Raw genomic sequence first — 21,836 nt, 5'->3', positions numbered from 1 at the left:
GAATGGTGGCCTCAGCCTGAGAAATCAAGCCTGGGACATTGACCATAAAAACCCAAACTGCTCCACTTCCTAGATGTTTGGGGCTGAAGTTGCTTCACCAAACACCTAATGCAACAGCAGAAATGTGTACAACTTGCTCTAGTAAGAGTAAATACCCTGGGAAAGCCTAGCATCTAGGTTCTAGTCTGAAAGTCACACCACATGCAACAAACCTGCAGATACTAATTTCAGGTAGAAATAACTGTTAGAATAGTCATTGAACAAGCTTGACCTGTTGAGTCTACTAGATTTAACCAATATTAGCAGAGTTTATCAAAAAATGTGAAGAACTAGGTTTCTGTTCTAAGTAGAATACTTCTCCAAATTATCTGTAACATGGTGAGAGAGCGCTGATAAGGGAATCAGACAGCAAAACTAAAAAACATCCAGATGTGTTTTCCACAGCTATTCCTTGGAGAGCAGGATAGCAAACAGACTGAACAACCACTTCACTATATACTGAATTCTTAGTTTCATTTTAGTTGGCAGTTGTGTTAGTGATAAAGGCAACAACACCAAGGGGATATAGATATCTACGCATACATACAATACAAATATCCATATTCTGCAAACAGGGGAGCAGAGGTAGGGAGCTTGTTCAAAGGCATACAACAAACTAATGCCACAACGTTCAACAGCATTCCAAACAGAATTTATAGTTCTTACGAGCCTTGCTGCAACCATCAGCCAGCTCTCCCTGTTCAGAAACCATCTAGTGTTGAGCTCTGGCTTTCTCACACATTGAAATGTTATCACAACTGTCTACTTCTGTGAATCTGTCCAAATGCAGTAAATAAAGTGTTGATGCTCGTGACCCAGACAGAACAGCTGATCTGCCAAAACAGCCTCACAATTCACTCAGTATAGATCTCAAGAGCACTTGTGAAGCAGCTTAATCACCATGCAACACAAACATAGACTATTCTGACTTCTACAGACCAGGAGGAAAAAAGTTAGCTTAGACTCAAAAGTAGCAAAAAAAAGTCCAAAACAAAACCACCCAGGAGTCTCACAATAAATCTGAGAAGTAGGGAGAATGTAATAGGAGCAGATTATCTTCCATACCACGTCTCTATGGTCACAAAGGACAAGACTGTTGTAAAAATTACTATGTAGTAAATGCTGCTCTACCTGGGAACTGTAATAGCCACTGCTGGCATTAAGAAATTAAACAATAAATGAGTTGGCTGGGGTCACCCAGAGCTGCTTAAGCTCTGAAAGAAATCTGTAAAAGGGAACCAGACCCAACTATAGTGTGCCATCTCCCTTTCTTTAGTACAAAAGGGCTTCTGCTTTCTTCCTATTCCCAATTCAGTCATCTGTCATTTTCTGGACAGCTTGGAATTGTCAGTTCAATTACCTTTCAGTTGGGAGGCAAAACAAAGCAGATGCTGTTTATTACTAAAAGGCTGAATCTCATTCTTTAGAGGAATATAGTATCTCACTTTTTTTAAATAAGTAGACATTGAATTATGTACAGCTCCTTTATATATTAAAGGCACAGGAGCTGGGAAGTAATATCATTTCGCTAAAATAAAATGCTGTCTTCCCTTCAAGCTTTGGTAGAGGTGTTGGTCAACTACTGCTTTTAAATATTTAAGACTCAAATAGGTTTTGTAACAATCTTTCTTCCCCTTTTAATTCCTCTTATTTCTACAAAAATATTAGAAATAGGGTCAGTTCCTAGCATTTGGCATCAAATGTGCAAAAGGGGGAAGAAATCAGACATGCAGCAATTGCCTTTTCTAAACAATAAGAATTTCTCAGTGATTTAAAATTCATTTTTCAATTTTGCACTACTGGTCAGAAATGCTACTCAACACATTGATTAAAATGCAACTTCAACATCTTGCCAGAGGATAACTTAAAAAAACAAAGAAAGATTTTTTTTTTTTTTTTTGCATACAATACCTGCTTTAGAGTGCTCCTACTCGAATTCTCATGTCTGCTCTACCCGCAGCAGCACACTGAGGAGGACTGACTGAAAGGCACATGCAGGCAGGTCAAATAGTTCCCTTGGATCTGTCAGGGACGGCAAGCCATTCGGAGGCGGAAGCTTACTGCAAGCTGAGCCACATCTCTGCCCATATGTTGTGGTCCCAAGAGAAGACAGCGTATCCCTGCGCTGAAGACATGGTGAGCGTGAAATTAAGCATTTCCAGAGCATACACAAGGGCTTGCAGTAGCTGTTTCATTTAAATTTGATTCCCAACTAACATAGAATGCCTTTACAGAGTGAAACAATTCCAAGAAGTACAAGGACATGGAACAAAGCACCCACTGAACAGTTTTAATAGCTATTTTGAGGCAAGCGTGGAAAGTGATATTAATTTGCAGGCAAGATTGACCCATTTGAGCTTTCCATCCCAGAATATATTACTATAAACAGCCAGAAATGCCATTATCTTGTCTACCTTTAGAACACTCATTCGCAATTCTGTAATATGAAAAAATGAGGATGAGTAATGTAAGAGCATTTTCTTGTAAAACAGGTCTTTAGACTGAAGTTCAGATTCAAAAATCATCCCACCTTAGTGTCTCTTAAGCATGACAGCATTTTTGAGAGTTTTCCTTTTGTCATCTAGTACTGTAATTCATGGGAAGGTTGCTCTCTGGACACTTGTTCGATTTCTGAACCTATTAGCAACATCATCCAATTCATGGGGGGCTTCTGCTGCTCCAAGCATCCTTGTAATACTGTGTTTTGAAAATGTTTTGCACAGACTCAACATGCTCTACGAGCACCAGGTCCTTAAATCACTCTGAGAAGAGCAGTGAGACCAAGTTTACCAAGGACAAAATAAAGGCACAAATAAGTTTAGCGTCCAGTCCTTTAGCCCTTAACTTTATGTCTCAATGGTAGAAATTCTATAGAGAATGCTTGTGAGCAAAACCAGGTTTTATTAGTGGCTTGTTCAAGACCCACAGGGAATCTGTGTCAGGCAAAATAATCCAGACTCCGGATCTCTGTTCAAGACGTATCTTCACTCTGACCTTTTATTTAAAGCATTCTACTAATTAAGTAGATTTTATTTTGGTGTGGGGTGGAATAATCTAGAGAGGAACTAACAAGATGCTCATGCAGCACTAAGTACAACTCATGATCTTATGTTACTGTTACAGCTCCAGTAACTCATTTATCCTCTTCCCGTTCCTCATATTGTCTAAATTACACCAGAAAATTCCCCAGACCTGCCATTATTTCCTTCTAAGGCACTGCAAAAACAGCGTCACCCAAGTGTGCTAAGAGTTCCACATTTTTATTTTTATTCTTCTGATTCTAGGAAATCGTTCTGGGTACCTACAAGCTCAGGAAAGCCAGGAGATTTGTGGCCTTCATTCTCCTTGGATTTACATTTTATTTCCAAGAGCTGAAACCAAACTTGTGGAACTCCTGCAGTCAGATGTCTTCAACTCACACTGTGAGGGCACACTGTGTCCGAGGAGCACTCTCCCAAAATACTACGTTCTCATCCAAAACTTCATCTGCAGGGGGAACAGCACAGAGCTTGTTCTTTGTGCAACTCCTTACTGTAAAAATCACAAACAATTGCATCAGAGTTTGGCATCTGGACTTTAACACAGTACCCAACATCAGTTCTGTACAAACACAGAAAAGGAGGCTCGGGGCGACCTTATCGCTCTCTACAGGTACCTTAAAGGAGGCTGTAGCAAGGTGGGGTTGGTCTGCTCTCCCATGTGCCTGGTGACAGGACGAGGGGGAATGGGCTTAAGTTGAGCCAGGGGAGTTTTAGGTTGGATCTTAGGAAGAACTTCTTTACCGAAAGGGTTGTTGGACACTGGAACAGGCTGCCCAGGGAAGTGGTGGAGTCACCATCCCTGGAAGTCTTTAAAAGACATTTAGATGTAGAGCTTAGGGATATGGTTTAGTGGGGACTGTTAGTGTTAGGTCAGAGGTTGGACTCAATGATCTTGAGGTCTCTTCCAACCTAGAAATTCTGTGATTCTGTGAAACCCCACAGGGGAGCGGTGGCATCACGACCTGGGACAACTCAAGCGAAGAATCCCAGGGAAGGCAGAAAGGCTGCCACATCTCAGCTTAGCCAGCCCACCCTGAGCTCAGAAAACAAACCCTCTGCAGACAGAGGCAAAGTGATCTATTCCGATTTCCTTTCCAGGTTGTGCAGCGGCTTCCCCTCCCCGCCACATAACCCTTCATGTTTTCGTGCCCGTTACACCCCCGCCTTGCCCTGCCCTCACCTCACGCCTCAGGGCTACTCCGACCCGCCGCTCGGCTTCGCGCGCCACCCTCCCCCCACCAATCACCGAGCTCCGTCCGGGCGGCCGCGCGGGATTCCACCAACCAGACGGCGGCTTCTTGACACCTCCCCGAAGCACCACCGCGGCTCCCCAGCGCCGTGGCGTCCCGCTTTGCCAGCGACCCTAATGGCGGCCCCGGCGGCGCGGGGGGGAGGCCCGGCGGAGACCGGTGAGTAACGGGAGTGGGGGGGGGGCGGCGGGCCGCGGCCGGGCTCCTCCGTCCCTCCGGGCCCTGCTCCCTCAAACGGGATCCCCCGCACCCCTGCCCGGGCCGGGGCTGCCCGGAGAGGCCTGAGGGGAGCCGGAGCCGGTCCCATCCCTCGGCTGGAGGCTCCCGAGCGGCGCCGCTCCCCTCAGCCCCCGACCGCCGGCGCCTTGCTGAGGCGGTCCTGAAGGAGAGGGGGAAAGCGGGGCTGGAAGGAGGGAAAAAAACACTACAAAAACACACCAGAAAAAGCACAAAAAAGAGCTCCAACACGTGCTCGTGGTTAAACACACCCGGCCGGGGGCTCCTGTCCCCGGTGAGGCAGCAGCCCGGCCCACACGGCTACCAGCAGCAAGAATTTCTCTCAGCCCGAGGCTGACAGGAATTTGTGCCTCCAAGCGACAAAAGCGGCCACAGGGCCCCGCAAAAACAGGTCGGGGATGGGCAGGTTTGTGGCTGGGGCTGTGCCCGGTGCTGGTGGCACAGCACACCGCGGCAGCACCGTTTTGTGCTCACCGACAGAATAAGGTTTTTTATAGGGATTTAAAACTTACAGAGTTGTTGCAGAAGGAACCTCGTACCACAGAAGACTTCCTAACTTAGTCTCATCGGCATTTAAAGTTACCGAGTTAGCAGCAGATGAACCTCACGCATCCATCCATCTTCCTGAGGCATTGACCAAGCAGTAAATGTAGTAGTAAATGCTTTTTTGTTTCTTCCCACTTTTCCATCACAGATGAGGAAGCTCCTATGTCACATCTGCTTAAAATCCTATTATTTCCCCCAAGAACTGGGGAACAAAGTTCGTAGTTGAACAAGCCGCTCACACCCAGTGAGGTACGATACAGGGCACAATCTCAATGAAACACTCGAGGTTCCTTAAAAACACAAATCTCTAGATAAATACACTGTTACCTAGCAGCCACCTTACTGTTGAACTACATCTTACTCAAATATAGCAAAAATTGAACAACCTGGCAAGCACAACCTATTTACTTTCCAAGAAGCCTGTAATAGAGGCATGTGTAAAAGTAGCTACACTCTGCTGGCTTTATACGAGATACCTCATGCTCTTTTTATTTCTTTGTTGCCTTTTACTCAAGCACATCAAAACACTTTGCATAATATTCTTAATTGTGACCTTTTTCACCAACACATTGCCAACCTTTTTTTATCTGATGAGAAGATTAAGATATTAGTACTGAGCTTAGGTCACAGAACAAATCAATATTGGTACTGCAAGTGGAATACCAAGAAAGCAAACCTTTTTCTTCTAATCTTCACATTACAGCTCTGTTTAAGGCTGTTTCTTGGAGGTTACCCACATTTCTGATACAGTCCTACCCAGCCTAGCTGCTAGAAGGCACAGCAGGCACTGCAGAGACCCACCAGCTCCAAGCAGAGAGACATTCTTGAAGGTTAGTGAGGGTGTGAGGGCTTATATAGCCCTGTGCTGGTGGGCTTGGCCAGCAGCAGGGCTAGGGGGCGCGGAGGATTGGCCAAAAGACAAGTCCTTCAGTAGAGCTGCCCAAAAGGAGAGTCCTGCCCAAGGCCTGGGCAACATTGCCCTGCCCCCAGGCCTGTGGGAGGCAGGGTTTGTTCTCAGGTGGTTGGGTTTTTAGCACCTGTAATTGCAAATGGGACTGCTTCTACCAAATAAAGCACTTCTGTGCTCTGTCCAGAGTGCCCTTGAGTGAGTGGTGGAAAGGAGGTGTTAAGGAGCTGCACAGAGCTCCCGATTCCCCTTCCCAGTAGTGAGTCAGCTTACTGCCATGTTTCTAAACACAGTTGTTCATCATAAAACTTTAATGGAACATGTTATGAAAATATCAAAATACACAATCTGCTGAACTGAACGGTGCCTTTTCCACCTCAGGGCTGTGCTTTGTTTTGAATGAATGTATGAGTTTGATCTTGCTAATGGCCTTCAGGTGCTGTGTCTGTTTTGGGGAACTCTCAGAAAACACGCTCCCGTCAGCATGACATTTGGTAAATACGTCCAAATGGCAAACGCTGGTGTGAGAGGTGTTTGGTTTTTTTTGGCCTCGATTTACTATAAGCAATTATGCATTACTATAAGCAATTATGCACCCTTATTTATAAACTGGAGAAAAAGCTGCTCTTTTATCTATGAGTCAGTGTACACCAGCAAAAATTGATTTGCTAGAAGCTCCTATAAATACAGCATGGCCTTGTTTATTTTACTTTGAGCTGCTGCCTTTTTGTCATTTTCAGGCATTTCATTTTTTTTTTTTTTAATGGAGGTTGTTATAAAATCCTGGTTCCCATAGCAACCTGTGTCATGATGATGAATGACAGCTGTCACTTTTGCGGTGAATTCTTCATACATTTGCTGTAAAATGTTTTAGTTGTCATTTAAGGCATCATGCCACAAAGCAGATGATGTCTCATCGCTCTGCAGAAGCTGGAGGGGCCCTTACAACTTCCAGAATTGTGCCTTTTGTTGCGTTTTTCACTTTCAATCAGGCTGAATACATGCTGTGTCTTTCTGTGACAGGCTTAGCATACCTGAAGCAGAAAAGATAAAGCAATCCTTTAATCCCTAAACACTCCTTTTTATTTTTTTTTCCAAAAATGAAAAAATGAACACTACAAAGATTTTTCAGATTTATTATACCTTAATTTGAAACAGCGTTAGCTCCTGTGGAAACAGTAAAATAAACTAAACTAGTTCGGTCATTCTTTTGATCATATCTGCCAATTGCTTCTCAGGTCACCGGAAAAAAAACAACAATACAAATAAAAGTGTTCCTTTGAGTATCTTCTTTTTGTGTAGCATCTTGTTTTACCAATCTTAATCTTGCAAGTAAGCTGATATTCTGACGGAGGGCTGTTTACCTGAGACAGAGGCCCGTGTGCCAAAGCTATTTCTTACTGCCCTTCTCCCTCCTTGTTGCTCAGGTCTTGTTTTAAGTCTCCACTGTCCTGTGGAGCAAGTCTCATGTGCAAGTCCTGTGCTGAAGAAAAAAAGGAAGGAGTCGGAGATTTTTTATTTTGAAAAACACTCAGCAAGTAAGATTTAAGCAAAAAATAATTTCACCCTAAAAGGCACACTTGCCAATTGCAGACAAATTTTAAGTTTGTTTCCAGCTTAATCCTGTTCCTGATTCAAGGTGGTAGAGGTCTCTCTCTCTCAGCAAGGGAACTGGAGCCTCTGTGAAATGCACTCCTGGTTCTTCACAGCCACGTGCCAGTGAGACGCTTGACCACTGCTGAGTCGCTAATACTTAGCACATACACAGCCCCAGTGCAGAGGATCTCATTTTACAAATACTAATACATTTACTTCAGAGTTTCTCTCAGAAGCAGGGATGGATCTCCTTGTCTATAATACAGGGTTATTGAGGCAGGGAATGTTTAGCTGGTCCAAATTTTGACAAGTTCTTTTTTTCACAAGCTGATAGCAAAGCCAAGAAGTGTGACTGCCAGCTGCCTTGCTGTAATTATTCTGTGCTCTCAATGGCTCTCAAATCAATTGACAGTATCACTTTATGCACCTTTGGAAGCCCATATATCAGCAAATGTGACCATATTGCAAATTAGCAGGCAGACATCTCAGCTACTGATGAGTAGGAAGACCGTATGGTTCTGCTGATATCAAAACAATCAGCTCTAATCTAAGCCATGCTTTCGGAGGCAGCTGCTTTTTTCGTTATTATCTGTTCCCCCGTGTTTCTATTCTTGGTGACAGATCAGACTTCTGTTCTTGAGGAATACACTTTTGGCAGCAAGAAATGTTCCGAGTCCCCATCGTTTTTATAGTCTATGTTGAGAATTTTCAGTAAATAACACTAAAGAATCAGTGATTGAATGCTTTCAGGAAAGCACTTATCGTTAGCTTGATTTCTTTTTCTCCCCAAAGACTTGCAGCTTCTGAAACACATTTTTCTTTCCCGGTGTCTATAGGTTCAGTGTGCTATATCGTGTCGTATAGTTTTTTATTAAATTTCAGCAGTGATATCTTATACTGATGGTGTGAGTAAGTTGCCATGCTTTAAAACCGACCTTAAATGGAGGAGCTGAAAGCGCCGTGTTTATTACCCATCTGAATACACTGACTGCATAAGACAGCATTCAGTATGCTTAGGTACATGAAAGTTGAATGGTGCTTTGTAGAGTTCTGCTTTTGATGTTCAGAAGGATGTTTCAAATACTTCTTGATATTCAGATCAAGGCACTTCAAAACAGAAATGAGTTCAGAGCGACGGGAAGGTATTCTTTGGGTTTGAAAAGGCATGGATGGCAGATCCACTTGCTGAAACCAAGCAATGAGCTGAACTCATTCATTCTTAGAAAGTAAAGAAATCCTAACGTGTAGTGCTGACTTCTCCACATGGCTAAGGCCCAGTTCTGCACGCAGGATTTTCAGAGTTAGCATATGGTTAGTGATATGAGCACGGGACTGGGTTATTTTATTTGGTGGGAGCTGTGCTGGGTTTCTCTCTACCTTATGATTTGGATGCACTTCCCAGCCTGGCTGTAGCATGATGACACTCGAATGCCACGTCCAGCTATTCCCAAGTCTCACAGACTGCTGCAGGCATCAGAATCCCGAGGAGAAGGGAGGGTGCTGGAAAAGTGAAAGGGGAAGACTGGGTGCCCTTGGAGCCTCAGGTGTGTGACTGGAGCAACCGCAGCCTCAAGCATCTCTGATCGTCTGCGGCTGAATACGTGACGCCCACTGACATGTTCCAGCAAAGCAGCCCTGTTTCATTTCTGTCCTGCTCTCTGGCAGAGTTGAACGTGTTGACAGCATGAGTGACTAATTGCCTGGGCAGACAGAAGAGAGATAAGAACAAGGAGGACAGAGGAGGCAGATACGTTTGTGTAGAGGAAGCAGGAGTGCACAGAACTCCTGGGATGGGTCCAGAGCGTGGCACGGCCTTGCTGTTTTCTAGGGGTGATGGAGGGACATGTACCCAGTGTGGGGAATTACAGGAATCCCTGAAAGAGAAGAGTCTGGGAGGAGAGCTGGGATGGATGGCTGCACATCTCTGCAGATCGATGGACTGCGAGTTGCCTGCAGAATTCAGGAATTGCTTCCTCTTCTTGTCATGTGAAGCGGTTTTCTGGGTGTTTGTGAGACCCCTGTAATGCATCTGAGGTTTTAGTTTGTATGACATAATTCTTGCAACTAATCTTGCAGAGTTTTTATTTTGACAAAGCATGCATTTGAAAGGAAGTGTGCAAATTGCATTTTATATAGCTACAATGCTAGTCCTAGTGCAGAAATTCAGGAAAGCCTGTTTCTCATTGCAGCCTGTCTTTGCTTTTACTATCAGCTGTCCTGCAGCCCATTTTGGAGAAGCCCTGCGTGTGTTTGATGATGAAACAGTGCCGCATACACCACTGATTACCTTTGCAAGCTCTTATATTGTTCATTTTAACAGCTTTTGAATTTCTCTAGATAAGGATCCTCTCTCCAACCAACCAGCCTTCCCTACTTTAACACTGCTGCTGCGGATCCTGCTTCCTAGCACCGAGGGACTTCGGGGTGGTGTTCCTAAGCATGCGGGTGGTGTGCCTTGAACTTTAAGGCACGGCGTGTGTTGCATTCAAGATCACATTTCAGCCTGGTGCCTAACCCAGAGGGGCACTCGCTGCAGCACAGCAAATCCTGCCTCCTGCCCTGCTGCTCCCCCTGTGGCCCCTGCCCTGCAGCCAGAGCCACTCGCTACCGCTGCTGATCCAGACTCTGAGGGATTGGCACAGACAGTTCAGGATGTTTTTTCTCGCTCTGCTTTTGTGACTTTGGCTTCCCAGTTACCCAGTCTTGTCACTGATAATTGTGTTTTTGAAGTCCAGATCCAGAGAGTTCAGGCACTTTGCTTTTGTCTGAACGAGTGAGAGCGAGGTGCATAAATCCTGCGGTACTAATAAATCTTCTGTCGGGAGGGAGTAAAAAGAAGAATCGTGGATTTATTTCTTAGCCCTCTAATTGTTAGTGGCCGTTTCCTCCATCTTAAAATCATCTCTTTTGTAGAAATGAGGCTCAAGTTAAAGCAAGATACCGAAGCTCTAATTGCTGTGTGCCAGCGCACAAAGCTGCATTTTCCTCCTTCCCACTCCCAGCTCCCTTTGTCAGCCTCGCTCCAGTAACTTTGTCTGATCCTCCCTTTGCAGTTGCTAATTGGCCTGGCAGGGATATGAAGTGACTGAAAATAGCTTCGTTCCCTCAGTGTGTGCACATTGACAGGGGTCACGGAACAGAAAAGTAGGGCAGAGTCCAGATTTGTGGCTCATGCCAGCCAGACGGCGGCCAGCAAATGGCACTTGCAGGTGCTGGTGGCTCTGCTGCACACGGTTCTTTGAGAACAGGAAGCCTGAGGACTGAATACTTGCTGCTTCCCAGAAGGCAGGGGCACTGCTTGCCTGCACGAGAGGAAATAGTGACATCTAACACTTCGGCCTGGCAGCGGGGGCTTTCTGAGTGAGCTTTAGATGCCTTTTATTTCCCTTCAAATTACGCAGCATCGCAGTAATAGTAGCAGTCGTCACAGAGCAGTGCTGTAGGTGACTGTCACAGGGATGGGATCGCCAGAACCCTTGGAAGAAGGCAGTGCAGTAGTCTGGGGTGATAAAGCCCCGCTGGCAAAAGCCAGCCCTCTGTATCTAGAAGTGTGTGGATGGTTGGGATTGATTTGCAGAACTAGCTACTTCCTTGTTTGCTTGGATTTACAAGAAGTGCATGTCCAAGCCCTGAGCTGGTGTGGGATGTTAAAATAGAAACAAGAGTTATTAACCAACGAACAGGCTTTCCCAAGACCACTTGTTGCATAATCTTTTAATATCTCAGCGTGTATACGAGAATACTCTGAAGCAAGGCACACAGACCCTTTGCAGGGCACCAGAAAAGATGTTTTTGTGTCTGTGGAAAGAGCAAATTTATGCCATGGGAGATCAAGGGATGGATGGGCGAGGAAAAGGATGGGAGCTCCAGAGCTGCTTCCTAGCTGAATTCTGCCAGTTTGTTAAAAATTCCCAGTTTGTTAAAATAAAAATGGTCGGGTCCCCAGCAGCACAGCCCTGTCACGGGGAGTGTTTTGCAGCAAATGGAAGAATCATTACTGCAGGCTCTATTAGAGATTAGCTGGACAAAGCTCCCAGAAGATAAGAATAGCAAGACAAATAGCTATGGGTAACAGCCTGCTCCAACACCTGGTGGAATCCAGAGCCTTGTCAGCTTTTTCTGGATGCTTGCCTGAAAGTATGTCAGGGCTGCAATTACTGCTCTTACTCGGAGCTGCGGGGAGCTCAATTCATCTCCTGCTTCCAGTTTTGGGGGGGTTAAGCTGATGGGATCAGCTCTGGGTAAAAGGGGAGGTGTTGTACTATTAGAAGCACTTTCTGCTCCCCAGTTCTCCTTCTTTTAAAGAACAATCTGAATTATGTGAATTCCATCGCGTTCTTGTTGTAAAGGCAGCAGTATGGGAAGATTAATTGCTTCCCCTTCTGTTTCCGCAGCTGGTGATGTGAGAGACATTCTCCCCTGAGAAGCAATCCCCTTCTGCTGGACATGCTTACGGAATTGCATCGCCATGGACCTCAAGGAGAAGTGTCAGGTAGGTTTCCTTGTAAGGGTCACGTCCAACTTAAACATTGAGCCCTTTTAACTGTTTTTCATTACTTTAAGCCAAGACTCACTGCTGGACACTTTTATGGGATGGTGCAACTCATGGTTAGTGTCAGAAGTGAGAGCTCTGTCACCTTCACACCCCGGGGATGTACTGGCTTGGAGCAGTCGCTAAGGTCTGCTGCGGGGTGGCCCACAGATGGCAGGGTGCTGTTCTGTAGTAGTTGTCTCGTATTTTACAGCCCGTGGATCAACATTCAGTGGGATGAGAGCTAGGAATCCCCAAAGCAGTTAACAGACCTCGTGAGGTGGGCTCCCAGGAACCAGCGGTGTGATTTCCTCCTGCGCTCACAAGTCAGCTGTGGATTTTAGTGCTGCTCAGTTTTCTTTTAGAAGTCAGCTAACCTAGGCAATTAGTTTGGGAAATTAATTTTTGCTTGATGGCTTTACACATAGCATGCTTCGTCAGAGGCCCAAAATGATTTCCACAGGGATCTATTTAAATGTGTTGAATTGGTAGGGGGTGAGTTCTCACATCTCATCCAGATCCCTTTACGGGGAATCTCGGTGGAGCTGAAGAACTGAATGGCTTAGAGAAAGCAGAACTCCCATGTCTAGAACGAGTCCTTCGCAGGCTGGACTGAGGCACCGTGGTGGAACAACACAGATGAAGTATGTGCTCTCACATATGCTGTGTCTTTTTTGAGGTTTAAGGTAGGGCTTCGGTCCTCTGGCTGCTTAGTTTAGCTTTATCTGAGAGGCTGAATTCACAAGGTGTTTTCAGTAAAATAGGGTAACGAAATCCTCTGAGTCCTGTTTTTCCGATGACCAGTGTATGTAGGTACTGGGCAACTTTGTGCTGGAAGTGCTGCAAGATGTTCTTTCAAGATTTGGTTTAGCCTTATTTCAGCAGCCACCTGGGTCGCAAATGTATTTGTCATTCCAAAAACGTGAACTGGGCCTTGCTCTGCATCCCAGTCAGTAATGGGAGTGATGGTTTGGGACCAGCGGGGAGGTTGCACACACCAAGCTCTCAGCTGGCTCTGGTAAGAGAACATGGTTTTCCTTTTCTTGGTTTTCCTTTTTGGCGTCCCTCCCTCCACCACTCTTTAACCTTGTTCTGCCAGGCGGAGCGTTTGCTGCCTCTGTTCCTCTGCGTGCATCCTTGTCCTGCTGCTTTGTTTACAGTGCTTCCAGCATTGAGAGGTGGTTTTGTTCATTTGTGCAAAGTGCGGTAGATAATCATCTAGAGCCAGATCTGCCCTAACAGATTACTACAGCAGCAACTTAAAAGGTGCTCAGTTTTTCACAACAGCCCTTGCACTTGCCTCCTAGGCTTCTTATTTCCTGGGTTTGCTGTTCCGTGGTGTGCTACACCAGGAAGGCCTGCGCGTGCTCACACCTGACCCCCTCAGCACTGGCATGCTCGGAAGATGTGTTTGAACTGTGTTATGTCAAATTGCTGGATTTCTATGGAGGTAGCATTCCAATGAAGATAATGATCTATTTATTCTCTTGCTAATGACATTGTGAGCTCTCTGGTATTGATCATTGGAAGAGATGACGCAATGACCATTCTGCACAGAGATGTGGTCTGTATGGGATCTGAGCGCTCCAACAGCGGCACTGCTGCAGCCACAGCAGAGCACGGGGGGACACTTTAGCTGCAGGTCACTATCTTTGTTTCATCTGCCTCTTTCTGATATGACATCCTTCCTTGTGCAGAGCAGGAAGAGCATACCAAATCGCCGGACAGACAGCAGAGTGGTCTGTTTTGTAACAGCCCTTTAAAAGGCTTCCATCTTGAGCTGTGTCTGAGTTTGCAGCGTGTCCTGCACAACAGATTACAGGGAAACGTGGTGTTTGGAAGCCCTTGTCTCCTTTCCTGATTTACTGAAGTTTTCTGTCCCTCCTTTCTGAACAGGGATTAAAATCACCACTTTCTTTTCCATAGGAATTAAAAAATCCTTGGTGCATACAGCTGTGTTTTATAACTTCCTTTGTTTAAGGGCTGAGGAAAGACCATGGGTGAATATACGTGCGATAAGAGTTAGAGCTCCTGGAGCAGAGGACATGCTCTGAGCACTGCTGCAGACATGTGTCACTCACAAGGATGAGAGACGTCTTCTGGCTTCAGTCAGCTAATACATTTCTGTTGTTAGAAATGGCTGAGGATCAGAGTTTTTCAGGTGTAATGTAGGCCACCTTCCAAGCCTGCCAGAAGCCAGACACTGCGGAGAAAAGCAGAGAGGATTTTAGGAGCAGTGCCAAAACCCTCTTAAATTAAATGTACCGATTTCTTGTTCTTTCCCCTTTTCTCCTGACTTTTTAATTTTCTCTGTATTTCTGAAGTGAATTTAATACTTGTGAAAAGTGCCAGAATCTCTGCTCTGAGACCCGCTGAGCGTATATCAAGGTAGACGAAAGCATTGATTGCTGCAGGAGAGCACAAGGCTCATGAGTTTGAGTTACTTCAGCTAGGTCGTACCTGAAGCAAGTCCATCTATTAGAAATTATTGACATCATCCATCCCACGGTTACCAGTAATTACTGAGCTGTGTTACCCCAGTGTAATTGCTGCAGCCTGACAGCAGCACTGTGCCTCATGGCTACAGCCTGGGAATGGATTCGAGAGAGCCTGGGCTCTACTCCACGTTGCTCTGGCTGCAGCACAGATGGTCCTGAGCGATCTCCTTCCGCTGTGCCTAACCAGAGCTGCAGTCCTACCTTTGGACTGAAGAGCAGCCTAACTCCTCCGCCTCCTCTCATCTTGCCAGGAACCATCTCTGTTGTGTTTTTTTCACTGCTTTGCAGGTTCTTAAAATCTTAGCCCTTCTTCCAAAGGCTTTTTCCCAAACTGGTCTTTTTTTCTACAGGTGTCTCACTTCTATGCTGCAGTGGTTTTTTTTTTACGAGTTTCAGTCCCTCCCCTGTGCCTTTTTACTCAGCCTGTTACTTCAACCCAGTGTTATCTTCAGACCTTAGGTTTATGGCTTCTGTTCTTTCTAAGACAGCACATTCTGTTATTTAATGCACAAATGCGTGGCCAGATGCAATTTGTGGTACCAGATGATACCAGAAGGAAGTTACGTAGTGTTAATTACTGCCCTGCCCAAAATGCTTCAGAGCAAAGTCTCTCAGCAGTGGGGTAAAGAAGAGTAGTCGATTAGATGTATTTCCGTTTGTGTTGTGATCAAACGGGGGGTTTCAGAGCTGGAAGAAAGTTTTGTTGGGATCTCCTGACTGCATGGAGCACAAAGGTTATTCCTGGTACTGCGCTGTCACTGGCAACTTGTTTTATTCACAGTCATTCAAGTCTCCAGAAGATGCAGAGCCACAGGAAACAGCTCAGCAAGCACCACAATAAGAAGGGGCTGACACGTGTATGTTGCTTGAGGATTTGCCCGGTCTAACCCCATTGTTGTCCTTCCTTTTTTTTTCTTCTTTACTTTTTTTCTTTGTGATAAATCGAGGAGGTGAGTTTAGTTTCTTAGTAGGAAAGGAGGAGGTAAGGAAAAATTGTGCCATTAGGACATTTTGTTCCTCTCTGCAATTTAAAATCAATTTAACATTGTTGTCTAGGAAACCAAGTGGCCTACAGGAGGATGAAGGATGTCCTCTTCCCTCTTTCTCGCTCTGCTTTCTCCTGAAGTGACATTAAATGCAGTAGCTGCCTCCATTCAACTTTGCCTTTAAGAGCTTCGTGAGATAACGTACCAAAGCGTAACTCACTGCCAGCACAAAGGTGATAACTCGTTCTTTCAGGAATTGTCTTAGATCTTCCCTCCACTGGGTTTATTTTAAATATTGAGACCTCTCATCTCTGCATTTCTGGCTTTAAACACAGAACAGCAGCTGGGCCTGTTTAGGCATCTGAATCTCAGGGAAGGAGAGGAAGTGAAGAGCTTGGCCAGGGCTCGCAGGCAAGTCCTGACACCTGCGTGTGCTCTCCAGAGCGACACGATCTGCTGAGGCTGGAAGTGTTCATTCCATTTTATACAGGCTCACTGTAGTCCTTGGCAGGCTATTGGCTTGCTTCTTGGCTGGGACGGTTCATTACCATGTGGAAGGAAAGTAATTGATTTAATGATTGCTTTGCAGAACCGGGCAGCCCAGACAGAATCGGGACAGCGCTGAAGTAGGAGCTGTATAAAAACCCGAGGCACTTCCCTCCAGCAGTGAAAAAGCATTCCTGTAAAAGATGAGAATGGGGTGGAGGAGGCTTTTTCCTGCTTCACCTCCCAAGGCCTTTTGCTTGCAGTGCCTGTGCTGGTGCCCAGCCCTTCCCTGCCTGCACCAGTCCTTTGCCCTCTCTGTGCCACGTGCAAGTGGGGAGCCCCAGGCGCGGTGCGTGGAAGGGAAGAATCTGCAGGCACCTTGGGTGGCTCAGGATGTGCGAATAGGGGATGCTTAGAGGGGCTTTTCTTGTTTTCTCTGTTGACAAGAAGAGAGGGTGGCAACACTTCAGACTGGACCTGTAACCACCTTGTTTATTTTTGAGTTTGAATCCAAAGCTGTGAAGTCATCTGGGTGATTCTCTAGAGCTGCAAAGGGAAGTTAGGATTCCTGGATCTCTCTGTCTTGATCTAGTCTTCTTTCCTAGCCTGCTCAGGTGTTACCTCCCCTGTAGAATATTTTATAGCACTTTGTCATGTCTAATTTGCCATCTGCTTTTCCACAGAGCCCTGCCTGTCAGCATCAGCCCTTACTGTGCATGTGTATGCATCTCTACAGGCAGGGAACCCGGGGATTCTGGCTGCATCGGCTCCATCTGATGAATGGACCATTCTTTCAGACATCTGGTGCTATCCTGGGCAAACTTTCTTCTCTCTGCCTTTTTTTTTTTTCCCTTTCTCTCCCTCATCCCCCACCCCCATCCACCGCCTCCTTGCTGGATCTGCAGCGTGACTGGAAACAGGCTGAATTAATCAGCAGCCTGGTGCTTCACTCTGCTGCTTCTGTCTCATTCTCTGCAGCGCCGGGCTCTGCACAGTCTTGCTCTCTCTCCCTCTTTGCTCTCTCGGTTTTGGAGGGCAGCAGCAGTGCAAGTTGCTGTGGAAGTGGCGCAGGAATTCAGCCCCGATGCTCTTTAAGCAGGCTGATCTCTGGATCCCCCGCCAAGGCAAATGCCGCAAAGTAAGTTTCTCTCCCTTAGCGTTTACATTCAAAATGGCTTTCCCTCTCTCCCTCCCCGACCTGCATCCTGCCTGACGTGATGGTGCATGAAGAGCTTGGGTGTTTTGGGGAAAGAGGTTAGGGCAGGACATGGAGCCGGGAAGATTTTAGCAAAGGGATGGTGTTGGAGGGACTGGGGAAAAAAACCCTGTTTGAAACTGCAGATTTAACCCTAGGACTAGCTGGAGGGACTGAAGATGATTTTAGCTGCTGACTCCTGCTTTGCTGCCCTTCTGCCTTTTGACTTAAATTTGTCTGCTTCTCTTATGTGCTTTGATCTGTAGCTGTTGATCCTCCTTACCCCTTTGAAACGTGCTTTGTGGTGCACCTGCTAGATCACATCATAGTTTTAGTCCCCAAAGTCTTCAGATGAAGAAATGGGGATGGGAAGGAAACTATTAGGAGGATGAAAGAATTGCTGAACTTCTATTAGTTCTATTGATTTCTGAGCATTGCTTGTCTCGGGGAGGGGATTACCATCCTCTGGAGTAAGCTCTGCATTGGCATGAAGCAGTACAGAGTGTGTCAAAACAGACTAAATACGGACCCCCACCTGGTCTCTGAACTTGAAAGAACACTTTAGCAGGATAAATTAAAGTAATTAAGGCTTTAAAATGCACAGTACAGGTGAGCTTCAGAGCACTGCATAAACACTGCCTCATCCTGCCAGCAGCCTGGTGGAGCAGGTGACTGTGGCTGGGGATTTGCTGCTGCAAACAGGACCGAAGAGACAGACCGGGGAAGGTGCAATCAAAACAATCCTGCTGCTGAGCTGCTGCTGGCTGAGGGAGAAAGAAAGCGCTGAGCTTTGCGTTACCCGTGTGGAAAGGTTGATTGTGCCTGTTGGCATCTCGCTCTGTGCTTTACAGAGGGCATAAAATCTGAATGTCATTGTCTGGAATAAAATGGGCTCTGTTCGCAGCAGCATGCAGCCGTGATTCAGCCGGCTGAGCAGTGCTGCTCTGGCCAGATCTCCGAGATCCGTGCTCCTGCTGCTCTGCTCCTGTGCAGTGTAGGGCTGCAGGCCCTGTTAGCGATGAGCTGCAGGGAGCCTCAAAGCCACCGTCCACACTGGAGCCCCCGCAGGCGCCCAGTTACCACGCTGTGGGGGCTCTTTTTTTTCTCCTGGGACGGGCGGATTCGGGGCTGCCTTTCATCCTGTTGCTGCAGATGGAGGAACGAGACAGCTGTTGAGCATTGCTCTGCCCATTAATTCGGGCACTGCTGCGCTGCAGACTCGTTTCATTTGATTTGAGACCACCAGCAGTTAGGCTGTGGCTGCCAAGCTCGTGTCAGGTGGCATTTAAACCGCGTTTAAAAGCTGTGTTTGCCGTGCCTTCTGGTATGTTTCCTTGTACAGCCACTTTTAAAGGCAGGGGTCCCCGCAGAGCTCTGATGTGCTTGATGGAGCTGCCTGAATCACGCCATCAACTCGTATTTCTTCTTTCTGTGCTGCCAAGTAGCATTCAGGTGGGTTGGTGAATGTTATAATCTTCCTAATGCCTATAGTTGGTAGGGAGTTGGTAGTCCCATTATAGAGATGAGAAACTAAAGCACAGAGCAGCCTCTGATCTTCCTACAGTCACGCAGAAATCTGTGGCAGAAGGAGGAGCAGAATCCAGCTGCACCAACAGCCCAGATGCTCAGTCAAAAGATTATCCTTTATTGTGTGAGGAGAGGGAATGAGTAAGGGTGGAGGATTCAAGTACTTCGGGTCACTGGGTGAGCACTCTTGCAGAGCCAGGAAGCTGACCTCTAAAAGTAACCAGGTGAGCACCAAGAAAGACAAAAAGCCTAACAGAATCAGGGGTGTAGGTAATAAAAGGAAACCTTTGCCCAGAGTGACCAGTCTGTTGGCTTTGCTGGCTCCATCTCTATCGCTCCGCAGTGGATATTGGGTTTCAGACAGTCTGAGCACTACCTCAGCAGCCACAGCTGGGCAGACCTGCAGTGCACTGCTGTACAATTCGCTTCAGAACAAAAATAAATCCCTCTCTAGTACTAGCTGTCAGAAATATTGCCCTGAGAAATCGCATGCTTTTGTGTGTGTGTCTGCCACCTCCCCGATGGGACCGGAAAAAGCCCCACTGCGGGTCCTGTTGTGCCTTCTCCTAAGCAAGAATCTGACTTTCCATAATGCAAATGCGTTTGGTGGAGTTATTCCTCCTCGTGTGGTTGTGAAGCTGTGAATAATGCTCGGATTTCAGGAGGTGTGATCTCTGAAGTAGATTAATAGCCTGCAAACTATTACTGTTAAATTAAAAACTGCCTTCGTGTTTCTGCTAGAGGAATGCAAAATAGCTCTCAGAAAAAGGCAGGACATTCTCCTGCCCAGTTTCCCACCTCCAAGTGTTTAAATCTGAAAAGCAGCTGAGCCAAAGAGTTAAAAAAGGGCCTGGGGTGTGCAGCCTGGGGAGAAGGAAACAACCTGACAGTGCCTGGCAGGGGCTCTCCATCCCACTCTGAATCAGAGGTGGAATTGCAGTTATGAAAATTGAAGCTTCCAGCAAATCCTCTGCTTTCCTTTCCCTTATTTGTTTAAACAGCCTTTTTACAGGCAGTTATAGCGAAGTGCACAGCAATCTGGGGGAGACTGCAAGAGACTGACTGCACAGAGGACAGGACAGGTCTACCACTCCGCTGGGTTCAATCAACGTGTCTGTGGAGCCAGTGGGAAGGGCGAATTTTGTAAAGCCAAGCATATTTGTGTGCTCCAGTATTGTTTAAAAAAGTCTTTGGCACATGTGGTACAACAACTATGATATCAACACAGACTGATACAACAAATCAATGTGCTGCTGTGGCTGTCTAAAGGTTGTATGAAAACAAGAGGACTTCAGGACACTAATATTTCGTGTGAGAAGCAGGCACAGCTAGGTGGTGATGCTCGGGAACCCCGAGCATTTCTCCCCTGCCCCACCTGCTGCAGGGGGGGAAATCAGAAAATCAGATCGATCTTTTCCTACCTATCAGTCTGCAAACACTCCATCAGCTCACGAGGAAGGTAGAGGAAACGTTTCACTTTGAGCAAGGCAAGGCTATAGATGTAAACAAGCTCCTGGACTGGTCTGCATTTGCCAACTTATTTCCCTGCATCAAACTGGGGAGGGCCAACCGAGGAGAGAAGGCAGCAAAAAGTCTCCTGACTCTGTGGCCCCACTGCTGGCTCTGAGCCACTTCTGGTCTCTTTCCTGAAGAGCCAAAGCAGCTCTTCAAACCAAAGGGCAGCTGCTAGATCTAGCTCAGGTTCCCTTTCCTTGACATTTGCAGGCACGCTCAGCAGTAATTTAACATTTAGGACATTTACTGAAAGCAGAGAGAAGAGGAGCTCATTCGCTCATCTTTTCAGCCTCCTGTTCAGCCTTCAGCGCGTTCGTTCCTTCTAGAAAACAGCATCACGTGTACAGAAATACCTCCTGCTCCGGCTGCTTTTTCCTTAATGGCCATCCTGCAGATTACAGCCCTGAGAGAGGCACCATCAGGCAAGGCAGAGGGTAGCAATCATCCCACACTGACCCGGCCTCGGTCACACCTCTCGGGCTCCGGCTGTCACAGCTGGGGCCGGGTGAGCTCCAGAAGAGCCCTAAGTGCACTCACAGAGCCTCGTGTGCTCTCTGGGCCTCTCGGGGTAAAGGAGGAAGCAACTGCTCATTTTCTCCTCAGGACTTTTTCCCTTCAGGCATGGGCAAAAGGAAAGTACAGCCTTTTAAAAGGCCTCGTGATATCCATCAGGGCTTTGCTTTCACTGCAACCTGGAGTTCATTGCCTGTTTTTAATTCTTTTCTTCTTCTTCAGCAGAAGCCCCGTGCTGAATACGGGCAGCTGGGTGGGCTGGTATCATCTAGCTGTGTGTGCTTCGACTTGAAAGTTAGCAGATGAGTCTTTGAACACGACTTTCCAAAGCAGAGATGTGAACGTTGGGATTTTTAGTAATGAACTGACACCTCCGGTGAGTGGCCTTCTTCACCCCGGGGTGCTCACCTCCCGTTCTGTGGCAGGAAGAGCATTTGCAGCTGATGAAAGGCTGCAGGGATCCCTCTGGGACAGCTTCAGAGCGCCTCGCTTTGCCACGCGGAAGGGTTTACTTTGGGGCATCTGAAAAATGCCTCATTAGCAGCTGATGACTTAGCAGGGTAGATCTTGTTGTGAAAACCTACGGCTGCCCTTTGCAGGATCCCAGGGTGTCTTTTATTGCCTGTCCCTTTCTTTCTTTGGTTCCAAGTGCGTTCCCTTGATGCTCACCTACAGTTTTCTGAGTCACCACAGGCAGCCTCGCACTCACATTATTACAGTGTTTGTTTACCAGCCTGGCTCTGGCTGCCTGCTTCGCCAAATACTCCACGTTTTAAGCGTAAAGATGAGTGTTTGAAAATCTTCCCTTCCTAATTTGTTCTTCCTCCTCAGCCCTGCCACACTTTGCACTTGCCCTTCCTCACCTCCTCCATCTGCCTCGCTTTGTGCCTTCCTGCCCTTCCCTCGGCTGAGCCTGCAGCAAAACCCTCCCAGCTGTGTGAAGGTGGGAGCAGGTGTGCAAGGATTGCA

General features: G+C 46.7%; 1 protein-coding gene across 4 annotated transcripts in view; it reads left to right on the top strand.

Moving 5' to 3' along the window:
* The first annotated feature begins 4,409 nt into the window (after positions 1 to 4,409).
* TMEM94 (transmembrane protein 94) overlaps positions 4,410 to 21,836 on the top strand; it is a 50,188-nt gene continuing 32,761 nt past the window's right edge. For 3 of the 4 annotated variants that reach the window (XM_084298434.1, XM_084298433.1, XM_084298431.1), the window contains exons 1-2: positions 4,410 to 4,489; positions 12,011 to 12,108. In XM_084298434.1, coding sequence (XP_084154560.1) covers positions 12,085 to 12,108 — 24 coding nt within the window. In that variant the 5' untranslated portion in view covers positions 4,410 to 4,489; positions 12,011 to 12,084. Of the gene's footprint in view, positions 4,490 to 5,816; positions 5,944 to 12,010; positions 12,109 to 21,836 lie in introns of all 4 variants that reach the window. The other variant, XM_084298432.1, reaches the window with a different exon arrangement.

This window comes from Netta rufina (genome assembly GCF_964035555.1).
Source record: "Netta rufina genome assembly, chromosome: 19".
In the NCBI taxonomy this organism is placed as follows: domain Eukaryota; kingdom Metazoa; phylum Chordata; class Aves; order Anseriformes; family Anatidae; genus Netta; species Netta rufina.
Note: the sequence above shows the minus strand (reverse complement) of the source record. Positions and strands in the feature narration are given on the sequence as shown.